At 37.7% G+C, this 17,552-nt stretch overlaps 2 protein-coding genes across 8 annotated transcripts; one reads left to right on the top strand and one right to left on the bottom strand.

Annotated features, from left to right (window-relative positions):
* Positions 1-115: 115 nt before the first annotated feature.
* SRSF10 (serine and arginine rich splicing factor 10) lies at positions 116-12,387 on the top strand. Of its 7 annotated transcripts, none has more exons than XM_039363026.1 (6): positions 116-346; positions 1,879-1,983; positions 4,047-4,150; positions 5,778-5,937; positions 6,192-6,242; positions 6,379-8,472. In XM_039363026.1, exons 1-6 carry the CDS (start codon positions 282-284, stop codon positions 6,674-6,676), a joined length of 783 nt encoding a protein of 260 aa, XP_039218960.1. In that variant the 5' UTR covers positions 116-281; the 3' UTR covers positions 6,677-8,472. The 7 variants fall into 7 exon arrangements, with proteins under 7 accessions (XP_039218960.1, XP_039218959.1, XP_039218965.1 ...); XM_039363025.1 differs by having other exon boundaries at positions 117-346; positions 6,189-6,242; XM_039363031.1 differs by lacking the exon at positions 6,379-8,472 and adding an exon at positions 11,853-12,387 and having other exon boundaries at positions 119-346.
* Positions 9,407-17,068, bottom strand: PNRC2 (proline rich nuclear receptor coactivator 2). Its single transcript, XM_039363033.1, is given in 4 exon segments — positions 9,407-11,696; positions 11,699-11,939; positions 13,277-13,482; positions 16,914-17,068. Coding segments are annotated over 2 exon segments (411 nt in total). The 5' UTR covers positions 11,922-11,939; positions 13,277-13,482; positions 16,914-17,068; the 3' UTR covers positions 9,407-11,508.
* Positions 17,069-17,552: the final 484 nt, after the last annotated feature.

The raw sequence follows: 17,552 nt of genomic DNA, 5'->3' as shown, positions 1-17,552 counted from the left end.
GCCTCCGCACGACGGTTGCGGGCTAAGGCGCAGGCGCGTTGCCATTCGCTCGACGGCAGAAAGAGAGAAAGCGCGAGACGCCCTCCCGCCCGCCGTTGGGGTGTGTGCGCGCGCGCGTTAGCGCGCGCGGCCCGACTCTCGCGAGAGTTCGCCACAAGGCGGTTGCCCCGAGTCGTTCTCTGTTGTGCCTCTTTCTCCTCAGCGCCTGGGTCCCTTTCGACTCTCTTGGCTTCGCCCTTCGCCTCTAGCCGGCGGGCCGCTTCCCTTCCCCCGGAAGAATCATGTCTCGCTACCTGCGGCCGCCGAACACCTCGCTATTTGTGCGAAACGTGGCCGACGATACCAGGTGTGTGTGTGTGTGTTAAGCGAGGGAGGCGGGGAAGGAAGGGCGCGGTAGGCCTGAGGCGCGATCGCCTCAGCGTTGCCTCGGTATTTCCCGCGTCCCGGTCTTGCTTCGGGGGAGGGATGTCTCCAGGCGCTCCTTTGCTGCGGCCAGGCCTGCTGGAGGCCTTCTCGGTCGTTTTCCTGCTCTGTGGCCTCCTCACCCGTTAATAATAATAATGATAAAGTTGGAAGGGACCTTGGAAGTCATCTAGTCCAACCCCCTGCTCAGGCAGGAAACCCTACACCATTTCGGACAAATGGCCGTCCAGTCTCTTAAAAACTTCCAGTGTTGGAGCATTTACCGCTTCTGGAGGCAGGTGGTTCCACTGGTTAATTGTTCTCACTGTCAGGACTTCTGGGGTCTTCGTTGTTGAAAATGCGGGGCGGGCGAACGGTTCGTGAGCCCTCCAGGAGCCCTGCGAAGCGAGACGCGTGAAAGGAGCCACTTGGTGCTCGCTTCATTTGTGTGCCAACTTCTCGTTTTTGGCGCCAAAGGAGACTTACGAAGAGCAGCGCGTGAAATCAGGAATATCGCCTCACTTAACAGTAGTAAAATGATGAGACCCCTCTGTGTTTGAGAGATTGTGGGGTGGGGAAAGCATTTAATTTTTTTCACCCCCTTTTTTTTTCTTTCCCCCTATCTGCAGTTCTGCCGGCTTCCCTTTGGTTTTTTAATAGTTTTTGCTATTTTTTTTTTTCATTTCTGCAAGGCACTGCTGCATGTTTGCTATATCCACTACTTCCTTTATTCGAATTTAGCCTCATTAAAATAGCTCCTCGATAATACGTATAATTCCAGTTTTAGCACATTCTAAACCTACATTTTTTTTTCTTCAATCTTGGATTATATTTGGAGATTTACATTAAGTTACATTTTTCCCAGATTCTTCTCTCCGAACCCTACTAGGGAACTTATTTGAAATCTATAGCAAATCTGTTTTTCTCCAGAGATGTTTATTTGCATCTAGTAAACGGTCAAATTTCTGGTTATTAGAGTTGGTGCGTGAAATCATACAGTCTTTCTTATGGTTTGTAGGAGCGTGCACACAAAAAAAATATGCCCCGTGCACAAAATGGGGTTTGGAAGTCCAATCAAATATTTCCAGACCAGTCATGCAAGTTTCAATTTGATAACAAACCACCTGAAATCAGATGTTCTGATGCAAGAACTTTTGTATATCTCTGGCTGGTAGTCATTTACATGTTTGAATTTATTCTCTCCAAAGGTTACATTCTTAATAAATATTTAGCACGAATGATACATTGTGTTAGGTATTGCTACATTATATTCTATTAAAATTTGGGTTCTTACTTCAAGCTGGCAAGGGAAAGTTTAGAGTGGAGTTCATACTCTGTAACAAATAAGTGGGATGTACTTACCAAAGTCATAGGATTGTACTCCCAGGTCGATAAGTATTTATACACATAGGTATTTTAATTTCTACTCCACTTTCTAATTTGTGAACACAAACAAACATTAAGTCTTATTTGCAGGTCTGAAGACTTACGTCGGGAATTTGGTCGATATGGTCCAATAGTTGATGTATACGTACCCTTGGATTTCTACACCCGCCGTCCAAGAGGATTTGCTTATGTTCAATATCCTTTCTTCAGATGACTGATTGGTGAGAGGGTGTTGAAGTTTGAAATTCACGTTTGTGTATGAGGTAACAAACCTAAATGACAAGGCTGTTTTCTTGTGTTATTTGTAATTTGTTGTGTGTGTTCCATTCTCCAGAAAATTAATGCATTAATGAATTTTCATACTTAGAAAACTTTAACTATAGTAAACAATATATTGCATTATTGTAGCACAGGCTTCATATTTAGACTTGTGCTTTTGGTTTGGAAATGGCATTTGCTGCTGCCTCCAAAGTTTATTACTGCAGTTCAGCATATTGGGCATTTCTAGTAAATTTATTCTTAATGCTTAGCAAAATGTGATTGATATTTTATTGTTTATTTGATCAAGAAGAGACTTGTATAAAATGAGGTGAAAATTCTTGCTCTGATTATTGTCCCCTAATTTACTGTCCTCTGTTGTTGCCTCAGAGTGTAAAGCTGTACAGTAATGGCGACCCCAAAGAGAAAGCATGAAAGAACCTTTAGAGTAGAATTCAAGAATTAAGGCAAGTAGACAAGCCAAAGACCTCTTAAGGATCAGGCTTGAAGAGAAGGGAAAGTTTGGGAAAAGAAAATATAAAGAAAAGCTGGAAGAAGGACAAGCCATAATGGGAGAAAAAGCTTCGCTTTATCTACAAATGGGGGAAAAGGTTGTTTATCAAAGTATAAAGATAAAGCCATCTGTCACTTTTGACCAAGCACCTCAAGTCCTTCTGAAAAGCACTTAAAGACTTAAAGGTCAAGATGAAGTTGACTGGTGGCCAAGATAAAAGGAGCCTTACCTGATGTATCCTACAGAATAAGAGCTTGCTGGTTGTGTAAGTGGTTAACGAATACTTTTTGTTTTAATTTAGTTTAGCTATGGCCCTGTAATAATTTGCTAAATAACCATGATGTCTGTGCATTTTATAGAAAAGTACAATTTCAACTAATCATTACTGATTTGAAATGAGGATATCTGCAGTAAGATGAAATTTGCTGCATAGGATATTTGTAATTTGACACAAAGAGACAGTTAATCAAGTAAGCTCACTTAGGGGCTTGCAATGTGCAACTTGAGCTTAACTTTCCAGCATGTTTTTGTCATAAAGTCTTATATAGTTTTGCAGTGATTTTTAAATCAATCATTGAAAACAAAAACTATTAATTTTAATACAGGCAGTCCCTGGGCTAAGATCATCCAACTTAAAGACAACCTCTAGAGAGGAACAGGATTATTAAAAAATGGCAAAGGTATTGCAAAATCACTTTTTACAGTGTTTAAAACGGCAGATTGGCTGACTGGCAATGTGATCTCATTCAAAATGGCGGATGTTGTTCTTTGAGTTGACAAATCGCTGAAGCTACAAAAAGATTTCATGAGCATCACAAAGTAGTATGTGTATTTTTAATACAATATATACCTTTTTTAGCAGTTCATGAATGCCTTGTGCCACTTTAGTAGAAGGACAACACTGCCTGCCATTTTGAGTTGGATCACTTGGCCTTCAGGACAGTGAGAGATTGAATTCCAGAGGATTCTCCTTAAATTGGGTTCTCCTTGCTAGAAATCTGTCTTCGCCATAACTCAATTTTGAAGTCATAATTTTAAACTTTGTAAGCAACTTTGTTCTTGATGCCCATCCCTAATAGGCAGAAGCACAAGTACAATAGTCTGTCCCAACCTGAAAACAATTTTGGGTTAAAGACATTTAGGAAACAGAGCAGGTGCTTAGACCTGGGATTGCCTGTATTAGCTTCATCTGGAAAATGCTACACTGTTACTATATTAAAGCTCTCTTAAGAAAAATAATACTTCAGGGTGAGATTTTTTTAAACACCGGTAGATGAAACAAGACATTAATCCAATTTTTTTAAATTAAAATTTAATTTGAGGCAAATGCAAATTGACATTACTGATATCAGCTAATCTTCGTTATGCTGTAGAACATACAAAAATGAGGACACAGTTGCAAGGCTATAGTGGCAATATGGGAAAGTAAAAATTTATTATATAATTGCAAATACTTAAAACCTCCAAGTACCTTAACATCTAGCACATTTGAAGATGTCCGGGACGCTGAAGATGCCCTTCATAATTTGGACCGGAAATGGATTTGTGGCCGTCAGATAGAAATCCAGTTTGCTCAAGGAGATCGGAAAAGTATGTACTGCCTTTACATTTAAGTGAGGTTTGTCAGAAAATTAATACTGAAACATAGCACATAAAGCTGTTTGAATTATTCTGCCACAGCCACAATACATACATACACAAATTATTGAAATGTCATATTTGCTATTTACTGTTATAAGGTTCTGGAAAAAAATATAGTGCAATATTCTGATTAGAATGTACGATATCTGTAATTTTAGAAGAATATATATTAAAAATGAGAGGTTACGTGGGCACAAATAATTAATGGAAATGCTTATAAGCAGTCAACAAGACTACATGGACTTTTCCAAATCAATATTTAAAAATCATATAAAGTCTACTAGTTAGATAAGAGTAGAAAAAGTGTCCTCCCCTGGCATTATTAGTCATTTTATATCCATTTAGTGTGATTGTAGACATGTCACTCAACTACCATGGAAGATATGAAGCAAGTATGTACAACAAATTTCCCTACAGTAAACATCTCTTTGATCACAAGCTGTCTGAATCCAGAATACAAGATATAGTGGCAGCACTTAAGCAACCTTTGCTACTTCTCAAAAAGTAAAACAATGTCTAATTGGGTTATTACTTGCATTGGAGACCACAAGGAAACACCAGGGTTTTGGCTAGACAAGGAAGTCATAAAAACCTTCCTAGCTGCAAGTAGTAGCAATTAGTGGATATTATTTAAAAAAAATTAACTGGAATTTGTCTGCTTTCTATTGGCAACTACTTTTCAACACAAAGAAGAAACATTCTTCCCCGCCTACATAACTTTCACATTTAGGTGCTTCATTCCCAATTTTTCAGCTGTGTGATCAATACCAGATTACAGAGGCCTGCTGCAGTTAAGAATATATAAGAATGATTGTTAAAAGGTTCATCCAAGGAAGAAAGGAGAAGTTCCTCAGAAAACTTCTGCACAAGGAACAGAATTAATACATTGATAAATTCAGAACAGATTCTCAGTCTGAAATTCAGATTCATCCAGCAAGATTGAATTGTATTGTAATACACGTAGATAAGAATTTGCAAGACAAATCTATGATGCCCATCAGTTTGATCGCCTATACAAGAAGATTTGAGAAATTCATAGTTAAAACTCAGTGCTTGCTGCTTGTAAGAAATTTCATAGATACTTTGTGACAAAGATAAGGGAGAGATAGATGCAAAAAGAATAGATTTGCAGTTTTTAAAAGACATTTCAAAAGAATAGAAGAGCAGAATAAGTTACAGATGAGCACTTCTGCCCTCTGTGCAGTTATTGGGCTCTAATATGAAATACTAAGCTTAAACATTAAGCACAAGTTAGCTTACAAATCAATAAGAAAAGGGGCTAGTATAAATGATTCAAGCTCTCCATTGATTTCTCTGTTAAAAACTACTGAGCTTTTCCTAAATATCACACACATTTAAATGTATTCAAAGCCAATCCCAGTTGGACTTTCAGTATCCAACCTTTATAGAAGTTGTTGCATTAGATCAGGGGTTCTCAACCTTGACAACTTTAAGACTTGTGGACTTCAACTCCCAGAATTCTGGGAATTGAAGTCCACAAGTCTTAAATTTGTCAAGGTTGAGAACCCCTGCATTAGATATTAACATTTAATTAAAAAATATTTTTCCCCAACAGCACCAAACCAAATGAAAGCGAAGGAAGGAAGGAATGTGTACAGCTCATCTCGTTATGATGACTATGACAGATACCGGCGTTCAAGAAGTCGCAGTTATGAAAGGAGGTCAAGAAGCCGTTCTTTTGATTACAACTATCGCAGATCTTATAGTCCCAGAAAGTAAGTGTTGTACTACCTTGACCTATGCTGGCCTGTAATGAAGAGGAAACTCATTGACTGTCTGACACCTAGATTCCAAGTCACCTTAGCAGTAACATGCATGGAAATTGTTGTACCTTGCATGAACGATCAGAAATAGTGCATCCTTGAAGAAAACAGAAATAGTACAACTGAAGAATCTTTAGTTGGGGGTGTGTGAGTAATTCTAAAGGTATATGCCACTGTTTACTTTTTCTCGTGTACCTTTTTAGCAGTAGACCTGCTGGAAGACATCGCCGTAGCAGAAGTCGTTCAGATAATGATAGGTAAACATTCTTTTATATAACACATTCAAAATCAGAAAAGCCTGTGCCTGCAACAATAAGCCATTTTAATGTGAGATAATACAACACCTAATGAGATTGACCATATTGAAATGTATTATCTTCCTCTTTCTGATAGGTTCAAACACCGTAACACATCTTTTTCAAGGTCAAAGTCCAATTCAAGATCAGGATCTAAGTCACCAGCCAAAAAAGAAATGAAGGCTAAATCACGGTCTAGGTCTACATCTTGCACTAAATCTAGAGACAACTCTAAAATGGATTCTAAGGCACATTATAAGTCCAGCTCAAGATATGAAAAAGAATCAAAGAAAAAAGAATCAGCTAGATCCAAATCTCAGTCAAGATCGCAGTCTAGATCTAGATCAAAATCCAGATCCAGATCATGGGCTAGTCCCAAGTCCAGTGGCCACTAAACAGTGTATTTTGTTTTTAGGCATGTATCATCTCGATAAAACAATTGAGTTATGATGTTGCAACATTGCTTTAAAATAATTCTGTTAGTTATCCCTGGAGCAGGCAATTATTACTATTAAAAATACAATACAGATAATCTTACACAACAGAGTCCACTTTGTTAAATGTCTTGGGCAGCTACTAAGATTCTTGTGTTTTTATGTATATTTTTGTAAAGAAAAAAAAAAGTATGGTCTTATGCTTCAAATATCAATGTTACCTTGATCATCACGGTTACACTGTTGCTTAATTTCTGCTGCATAGCCAGCAGATTGAGCAGTTGTTTTGCTGTAGTGATTGCTATGAGCTAAAAAAAATGTCAACACTCAAAAGGTTGTTAAAGGTTGGCTTGTTGTGGACACTTGTGCCAAAATGGTTGGTTCCTTGGGCATCTGAAAGACATTGAAATACTGATAACCTCTGAAGCGATGGTCCTGAGAATAAGTTAGAAAAGGCAGAAATGGCTCACAATGATTTGCTGTGGATTGGCAAAATCCAGGTGCTTTTTTCTAATATGTTAACCTCCAAAAATAAAATACTCAGTTAAATCATTAGGTAAATATTTGTATGCAATGTAGTGGGCTTTGAGGTTTAGTGAGCAAATTCCGCAAGGCTTTTTGCTGCATTAAATTAAAATAAACATCTCAGAATGCACCGTGTATAAACTAAATCTCAACATGAATGTTTTTATAAGTACAGTCGTTGGCTTTACCTGTTTAGTACCCAGGGTTTCATTAGCAGTATTTCTAAATAGAAGTGACAATTTTGAGTTTATACATTAACTTTCTCTTCAGATTATGAGGGTTATTTGGTATGTTGTTTTTGCTTTTGGTAATTAGACTGTGGAAAGTTGCCATGGTATAAAAGTATTCTCTGGAAGACCATAATATTGTACCAAGAACATAGCTTTTCTGTTGGAAGAATGAAAGTCAGCATCAAACTTCAAAGGCCCTTTACTTCTGTTTAGCAGGAAATTTTAGTATCAATGGACCTCTGTTTCTGTAGAGAATTAATTTCAAATTTAATACTGTATATTCATCATATACAGTAAACTGCTCAGGAGTAAGGATGCCTTTTAAAATGTTGGCTTTTCAGTAAGCTGAAGGAGTGATTCTAGAATCTTTGTATATTTGATAGCCTAATTTTTGTTTAGTACTAAAAGTTAATGTCCTGCTATGCAATCATTTATTGCTTTTTTTAAGAGTTCTCCTTAATGTAGTTTAAAGCAAAGTGTAAAATTGTAGTGTTACTGTGCAGCTCTGGCCAGAAGAAACTTGTGGAAATAAACTTTATATTTCCTTTCTTATAGAGGCTTCCAAAAAAGGTATTTTTATATGTTTTTTTAAAATACCAGGTACTACTTTAAGACATCACTGTTTTGATTAGGAGGACCCATTTATATTTTGCTTGCTGTAAATCTAGCATACAAACTAATAAAAAGTAGAAACACGTAAATTCTCTACTGTAGTTTTAACTAGTATTGTTTGAGGATGGATGTGTTCATACTTAAAGGAGAATACCAATGCTGTTTGTTCAGTACAGGAGCAGTAATTATTTCAGTTTCATTAGCTAATGAGAAAGACAAGTTTAAAATATTTTATGTTGTGCCAGAACAAATTCTGCCTCAGATCTGAAGCATTGATACAAACATTTTGTGTAACTGCTCATCTTGCCAGTTGTGATTCTGAGTGATGAACTTAAGAAACAAATAAAACCTCGGATCCAGAATAATATAATAAAAAAGTGGGAACTTGAACAAATTGTGCACTGTTTGTTTTACTAAATTTGGCTTTTTCACAAAAAGATTAAATTTCATCCGTAAGTGAAATAATAGGCCAATGGAAGTTTCCCTCAAACAGGAAACTGTTGAAAATGTATCATGTTCTTCTTAACAGCCATGTCAAATTTTTGACACCCAGAACAAGCCCATACAGCTTTGAACGTTGAACTAAACATTGCTATGACATATTGTATAAGATACCTGAGCTGCAAAACAACTAAAATTGTTTATGAATGTTAATATTTTTTAAACCATCTTGTTCAGTTAGGTAGGACAGTATAGCCAACTAGTGCCTATTTTTCTAACTTGAAAAAAAATGGTGGCTTACCCTTTTTTTTATATGCATCATTCTTATGCATCAGATATATTTCATACTGTAATAAGTTTAAAGCAGAATTAAAATTGGCACATCCAATCAAATTAAAATACAGGTACCATTAAGCAGCACAAATAGTTTCTCTTAAGCTTATTTGGTTCAATATATCCAGCATACTATAATCCAGTAATATATGAAGAACAAATTGAATTTGCTCTCATGGTCGTTAGATAGGGCTAATCATAACCGCCTTACGCCCAACTGCAAATAATTTAGCCCATCTGTACTTTCCATTTTTAATATCTATCATGATTCACAGCTCAAAGTTAAAGCTTCTGCTTTACAAATAAAAATTCTTCCATTTAAAGGTTCCTATTGAAAGAAACAAAACCGTTGGGTTACTTGCCAATTATCTGCAGCTGTCCATATTAAAATGGAATTCATGCACATGGTTGCTTTTTTCTCTTCAACTTCCTCTCGTATCTTTCTTTAGATCTATGGACAAGATGTCCCTTAATGCTGTATCTGCTTTTTTAGTTTGTAAAGAATAAAAATACTATAAATAAAGTATTAATCAACACACTGCTGGGGAGAAAAGGTTAAGGATTTTTATTTAAAATTTGTTTCAAATTCATATCTAACAAGCATAGAATTTAGAGTATCAAAATTACATCTGGGATACAACGATTTTCAAATGTCTGGGATACATTTTGGGTGTAAGGTTTACATTTTGAGCAAGTTGTCCAGTCTGTTTTTATTTGGGAATATTTTAAATGTTTTGATGGTTGCTAAAACATTTTGAATATATATATGTAGCTAAAATGTGCAACAACGTACAGCCAAATACCCCTCTTTTTTAAAATATATATATATATATATTTCATGGCAACTAAATGTTTCATTACTATTGTTGGAAATTTAGCAACATTAAACATTTTGTTATGTATAATGTTTGTTTACATAATCTATTTACATAATCTATTTTTACCAAGATACATAGTGCCTAATACATCTGAAATTCTACCAAATTCTAAAGTTGCTGATTCCAAGAAAAGTTCAGACACAAGACAAATAATAATTCTAATGGTATATAATGAAATACTTTAACAAATGACAGCATATAAAACAGCTAAGAAAAGGGCTACAATATAATACATAGTTTAAAAACAAACACTTATAAAAACACTTTATTATATATTTTGACAAATACAAGATGGGGTTTTGGCGTTTTGGACACTGGAACTTCTAATACTTTTGTTTTTCTGCTAAAAGTACTTTATACATCCAAAATGAAAGCAACCATCAGAGGGTACATTACAACTGTATGCAACAGTTATAGTATGCAGTTGAGGTTTCACTGAAAATGCAACCTTACAGCCCAGTCCCAAACACACTTGAATAAAGCAGTTTTCAATAAAGTATATTAGGACTGAAATCTAAAGAGTGCATAATCATTTACTGGATTATCAAGATTTTTTTGTCTGCATTAAACAAACTGAACTGCGTCCTTCAAAAAAACTAACTTTTTAAAATGGTACTTTCTACCAAGTTAAATCCAAATTATCATCTAAACAGACGCAGGCTGAGCACATTCTTTCACTGATACTCAAGTGCAATGGCATCGATATGTGCTTTTAAAGTTTTTTTTTTAGCAATTTTTTTTTATAAAAATGCCATGTATTTAACATGGACTTGTTTACATTCAGCAGTTTTGTACTAAAAATAGTTCTTTTTGGCAGGAAAGCCTACAATAAATTTACATATGCTACAAGTTTTACATTTATTTACATGGCTCTTCCTTCCCTCCATAGAAGATGTTTTTACAATTGTCAAATTCTTTAAACACGTTTACATAATAGATTGCCCTATTACACACTGGCCTTAGCAATTCAGTTTCAGGAAATGATGCAAAACATACAGAATGCGTATCAAAAACAGCTTAATAAAATTCACTGAAAAAAAAGACACTAGAAGCTTTTGGCAGTACCTGTCATTACGAACATTCAAGTTGGCACATTTTAGGGGTATCAATCTTCAATGCATTATAAGGATTGTACAAGAACTAGATCAATAATGAAAATAATTGGCATGCAATTAAACAAGCATTTATATAGATTGGCATTTCAAATCCACAATTTTGGATTTCAAGTCCCAAGGTTTTGGGTATTTGCTTGCCCAACCCATCAGTTCAATGATAGAAAAATGAATTACTTGAAGAAATTAGGAAATTTACAACAATTTGGGTTAAGAGCTCAAAAACTGATTTTGAATACTTACAGAATTTCACAGTATAGGGAATAATCATATTTTGCAATTACATTGCCATTGTGATTAGAAATTTGTTTGGCTTGTATTACTGCATCCCAAAAGACATACTGTCGAGCACACTTTCTGAGAAAGAAAACTAAAATTATCTAATACGATTTATATAGAGAACAATGACTGAGATTTGGTCTAGAGGCTATCAAATTATTTTAACAATGCATCTGCAGCACATAAAAATGGATACAGAGTAACACCCAAAAGTGAAGTATTTAATTAAGAGTATTTCCAAGGAGTGCTACCTTTCACCATCCTACACAATTCAACTACTTTCCAACATGGTGACTTAGTTCTGCATGCTGTGCTTTTTTTTTGAATTATGGACTCCAACATGGACTCATACTGAAACTACGAAGTGTCATTTTCTGTGGAACTTAAGCCTGTACTTTCAGTAAGGTCTTAAGTTGAAAAGTCATGATTTCTTTATCCGCGGGGTTAAATGAAAGAGTTACCCAGTGGCTCGGTGGTTTAGGAAGAACACTTGGGGATGGGGGCTCACTGAATTTTGCTCCAGCATAGTTTTGGTTGGTTTGAGGCATGAAAAGTGAGTGGGATAAAGCTTCCAAGTCTGGTTGGTTTGGAAATGCACTGTGGTTTTTCCTTCATTGTGCATGGCCTGCCATGCTACAGATGATGGGTTGCAGCCATGCCCTCTCTCTTTCTTGTGAATTTTCTTCATATGGGAATTCTGATCTTTACTCTTTTTTCTATTATTCAGTTGTTGATGGCTCTTGGTAGCATTTCTGGACTGGACAGATGGAACACTGAATCTTTCTCCACCTCCCATCTTCAAGTTAAATGTCACCTATCCAGGGATTGGGAAGATACAAGAAAAGACAAAACATGTCAGGGGAAACCTAAGAAAATATGGCATTATGATGTAACCATAATATTCTTTTGTTAAAAAAAAAACAAAACCTTCAATGGCAATACCAGAATATATTCAGATTGCAAAGGCTAGAATCAAATAGCTAAGTCTTCAAATTATCCTGGTTCCAAAATTTGGCATGTAACCTGGGTTTTGAATTACTATATTGATCTAACTAACTTATAAGCAAAAATATGCTTTAAAACGATTTTGTCAATATTTCAGGTAATAGCACAATTTATGCAACACAAATACCTCTGGAGGTTTAGAATTGCTACGAAATTCAATTCCGTAGTACATTGGCTTGTTTCACATACCACAGTAAATTATGTTTTTTTTCCAACCATGGTTTGTTAAATAAAGCATAACAAATTAGAAAACAGCACAATAAACTACTTAAAAGAGCTTTTCTGAAACAAAAATCTTAGAGGCAACATTCCATCAGGTTTGATTTTTTTTTTAACACCATCAACCTCTTCCTATTTCAGTAAAGGTGCACCTTCACTGGATAATAAACCAGCCCCGTTTTAAATATTTGTTAGGTTTTTTTAATCTCGCCTTTATTACTTTAGAAGTAACTCAAGGCAGTGGACATACATAATGTTCTTTCCTCCCATTTTCCCCACTACAACAGCCTTGTAAGATGAGTTGAACTTTGCCCAAAGTCACCCAGCTGGCTTTTGTGCCTAAGGTGGAACTAAAACTCAAGTGTCATCAAATTAATACTGCATGGCAATTTTCCATGCAGTATAAAACCAAAAGAAACAGCCAATTAGATATTTTAATGGCTGATAAAAGACAAAGATTTAACTACTTACTGAATTTTAAGGTACAAAATAAACTGGTCCAAAAGTTATGATTTAAAACATTGACATATCCACCCATCTGCTATTCAGCTCTGGGTAACTCCTACTCAGTAATTAAAACAACCTCATTAAAGGGCAGAATAGATATGTCTATTAAAACCACAAACATTAAAAACCTGGCACCAAAGCGAAGTTTCTTAACATACTCAATAAATCCTCTTATCCACCTCACCCTATTCTCAACTCTCAGCGGAAAACCAGGTCTAAGTGCTTTTCAGAAGGCTAGAAGAGTAGGGTCTGCCAAACTTCAAAGCACATGAGTGTTTCACAGGCCGGGCTGCCAGGGAAAAGGCAGATTCTTTAACTTCATTACTTTCTACACAAGGAATAAGTCTTCCAAAGAAACAACAGTATATAAACGGAACTCCAGTCTTTCCCAGAAACACAATTTATGTGGTTCCCATTTACCTTTCAGTTCTGTTTTCAGATTCCACAATGTCCACCTCCTGTCCTCTTTCTTGCTGCCAGACTTGAAAGAAAAGATGCTGACTTTTATTGGATCTCTTTTGGCTAGGAATGGTAGTTCTCATGGGCTGATTTGCCGTTTTCAGCCACGAAGCCAAGCCCAACATCAGATTCTCGGCACGTGGGCTTCAAGGGTAGAAGTCCCAGCTCTAAAATGAAATTTGAAGTAGAAAGTCAAAGACAGTTCCCCGTTCCAAATAATGTTTTATTTTTTTAAAAAAAAAAAATCTTGTTACTTTTATTTTACAATAAGTTGGCAGAGGCAAAATATAACCACTATCTGAATACAAAAATTTGTTATATTTGTGTACTACTCCCTATTTTAAAAGGTATCAAAAGTGATTTATTTTTACAGACTAAATCAGTCCAGATTATTAAATTGATAAAGGACTAAAATAAATTTGTGTGAAAATGATATAAATACAACACATTTATATGTCTGGGGGAAACGGCACTCAGAATATTTCTAAAAGCAGAGTACCATAACCAACAAGGCTTTAATGTGTATCTAGAAACTGTCTAGATATGTCAAATACAAATTCATTATTACCTGTATCAAATATTGAGTTAGTTTCATTTATTGTATGCTGTCCATAGTTCAAAGTCTGGTTTGGACAGCAAACGGAAAAATAACCAAATCAAGAAAAAAAATCCCTCAAAAATAATAAACGTACAAATATTTACAGTATTGAAATTAAACCTACAAATAGACACAGTACTGAAATTATACAAAAAGAAAATGTCCAAAACATACCCACCAAATTCACATTGTCAATAACAGGATATAATTGATAGAATAACCAGTTGTAACCACTTCCTAAAACCCAGAAAGGAGGAGCAAAATTCCAAAGTATGGGAGCAGTGATCAAAAATGCCAATGCCCTGACTGATGGCATTCTCATGCAGATGGACCTTGAAGACAGGAAAATGACTGAGGCAGAAGGCAGGCCAGAGTCCTGTAGGGCCTAGAAGGTGACAACTAGCATCATGAATTATATCCAAAAGCCAATGAGCAATCAGGCCTGACACAATGTCACCCAAGAATACTGAGATATTCTCATCACTGCCTAGGATTGGTTGGAGTATGGGGCAGCTGATTTCCAAGGGCAGGACTGTGCAGACTATATTATCATAATCCAAGTGGGAGGTGACTGAGGCCTGAATGTAAGCAGAGTCTCCTGATCCAGGAGTGGCTAGACCTAGTTTACAAGATGTAATTGCACAAAACCCCTCCTAGTCAGAGCTGCCACTTGTTGCTCAAACAGGATCATGAACCATCTAGCAAACAAAGGAACGCAATTCCATTCAGAACCTGAGACGGCATTACTCTGGAAACATTTGGCTCCCAAATCCACTGTATTTTGAAGGATTCAATTGGAGACTCCAGACCCTGATCCAATATTTCTATAATATATTGCATTACCTGTTTGACCCAAGGTATATCAAAAATACAAGTGCAAAAAGGCCAATTCTGCACATGCCTATTCATAGACTCAGAACAACCAGAGAAGACCACAAAAATCATCTAATCCAACCCTCTATAAGCAATCAATGAAACCAATAAGAAGTGGCTGTCCAGCCTCTTAAAACTTTCAGAGATGGGAGAACCCATAACCAACAAGAGTAAGCTTTTCCACTGTTGTATAGATCTTATCTTCAGAAAATGTTTGCTTAAACACACTTACTGCATTACATCTGGATTCTTATCACCACTAAGCCAAAGTGTGTACAGAATTGCATTCTTCCATCAGCAACAACAACAACGAGGGAGGAATGGAGTGAGCAAAGCCCAATGCATTGTTTCTGTTCTCTGTTAGCCAATTCATCTCTATTAAAACACCCAAAGAGCAATCTTTTCACAACCACAGGAGTGTTCCATTGAGTGTTCCATTGTCTATATAAGTTTCCATCTGAGTGGTAAATTTTGCCTAGTACAACCCAGAAGCATTTTTGCATAAGTATATATCAACTAATTCCTGTGCAAAGACAACAGCTAACCAAAATCTTTATAAAAAATTCTTGAGAGTCCCCCTTACAACAAAGGAAAGTTTTGAGGAAGCATTTTAAGTATTTAAAACAGTGTAACGCCATTCCTGCCTTCTTCAGCTCAGTGCCCAGATAAGCTGGTCCACAATTGCCATTAGCACTACCAGCCAAAACTAAGTCTTGTTTTACAAGATATTTGAAAGATACAAGCTGGGAGAGGACAATTTACATTAGTTAACACTAACATTATTTTACAAGATATCTGAAAGATACAAGCTGGGAGAGGGCAATTTACATTAGTTAACACTATCATTCCACTACTCCAAAAAAAAATCTTCTCAACAGCCAAGAAACTATTGCAAGAAAGAGGGCCCTCACACAAAGGAACCCACCCCCTTGAATCGATTTGCACAACTCTGCACTGCAAACAATCCAAGGTAAACATTGCACATCAGTTTCATCAGTTCGCATTGTTAATCATCTACCCCAATTAGTAAACCATTCATTGCCAACAAGGAAGAAGTCTGCCATCAGGATTCTTTTCCTCACAGCCCACTCATCCTGACACGTCCACACAACACAACACAACCCACACACGGAATTTCCAAGCACCGCACAACTGGCGGTGGGAGGGGTGAGGGAATTTCCCAAACCACCTCCTCCAGAGAAGGAAACCAAGCAAAGCCTTACCAGTTCCCTGGTCTTCCTCTTCTCCATGCCGCCATCCCCCCCCCCAAAAAAAGTGAATTTCATTCCTTTCTCGCCCAATAAGCAACTTGCCGAGCTGTTAAAGAGACGGGATGTTTAATCTCCAAATGGGGAGGGGCATCTATTAAACTAGGGCAGGGGTAGGCAACCTTGGCTCTTTTATGACTCGTGGACTTCAACTCCCAGAATTCCTGAGCCAGCTGTGCTGGCTCAGGAATTCTGGGAGTTGAAGTCCACGAGTCATAAAAGAGCCAAGGATGCCTACCCCCGAACTAGGGGGAGGACTGTTGTACTCACGGAAAAGTCTTCAATGCAAGGAGAGGGATAATTAAGCAAAAAGCACCCGACAAACTACACAGATATTTTCGGAGGGTTTTTTTTTTCCCCTAAGGCTTAACCCTCCCCCCCCCCGCTCCAAATGAACTATTCAGCAAAGTCATCGCAAGTTCGGCCCCCGATTCTCTCGACCCCCCCCCCCCATCCAACCAGGCCCAATCCAGCCTCTCCTCCCTCTATAAAGGCCTATATGGCTCTTCGCCCGATATACGAGCGGCTCGAAACTTCTGAAGGGCGCCAAGTTAGGGGAAGGGACCCTAGACATAAATCCTTCCTCCCCCTACCACCACAAACACACACACACACATACAAATACTGAATGAAGGGGAATTGTATCTCCACAAATAGCGATAAAAAGTGCCGGTGGGGAACACTTTTCTTCTCTCCACCCTCGAAACCCTGGGGGGGGGCACCCATCTTGGGCTTTTCAATGGGGCACAACATGGCGGCACACCCCTTTCCCCCCCCCCAACCCCGTTCTATTCCCCCAGCCCCTTCTGCCGTTCCCCTCCGCGGCACTAAGGACAGCTCCGAGCCTCGCTCACCCCACCTTCAGCTGTAGCCGAAACCGCTCCGCTCCTCCGGCTCCTGCTGCCTTCTATTTCCACCGCCTCAAAACTCTCGCACAAAATGGCCGACAATTCCCGACTTTGAGCCCCAAAGAGCAAGGGAGGGGCAACACGTACAGTGCCGCCCCGCCTTCTTTGCCCGGGCAGCCAATGGAAGGGCGGAGCCCACGAATGGGCAGCCAATAGAAATCGGGTGCGCCTGTTGCTAGGGGCGGAAAGGAAGGCGGGTCAAAGAAAGGAAAGGAAAATAAGGGGAGAAAGGAGGCGGAGCCATTGTTGTTGTTGTTGCAACTTCTCAAAGAGGAGCATGTCGGGAAAAGGGCCTGTTGGAGGGGGCGGGTGATATATTATTAGAACAAACCACGATGGTGGAATGGTAAGGATCAAACCATGGTTTGTTTAAGTGTGGTATATTTAATAAACCACCTTTGGCTGAACTAGATTTTAGGCTTTTTTATTAGCATTTTAATAAATGTGATATTAGCATTTTAGCATGATATCCATACCTCTTTTTGAAGTTTAGGAAACCCTAAAATTGTACATAACAGATGTGAGTTCAGCCAAAGGTGGCTTGTTCAATAACTGCATTTAAACAAACCATGGCTTGATCCTTACCATTC

This window comes from Crotalus tigris, unplaced genomic scaffold (genome assembly GCF_016545835.1).
Source record: "Crotalus tigris isolate CLP2741 ecotype Arizona unplaced genomic scaffold, ASM1654583v1 scf7180000019504.1669754, whole genome shotgun sequence".
In the NCBI taxonomy this organism is placed as follows: domain Eukaryota; kingdom Metazoa; phylum Chordata; class Lepidosauria; order Squamata; family Viperidae; genus Crotalus; species Crotalus tigris.
Note: the sequence above shows the minus strand (reverse complement) of the source record. Positions and strands in the feature narration are given on the sequence as shown.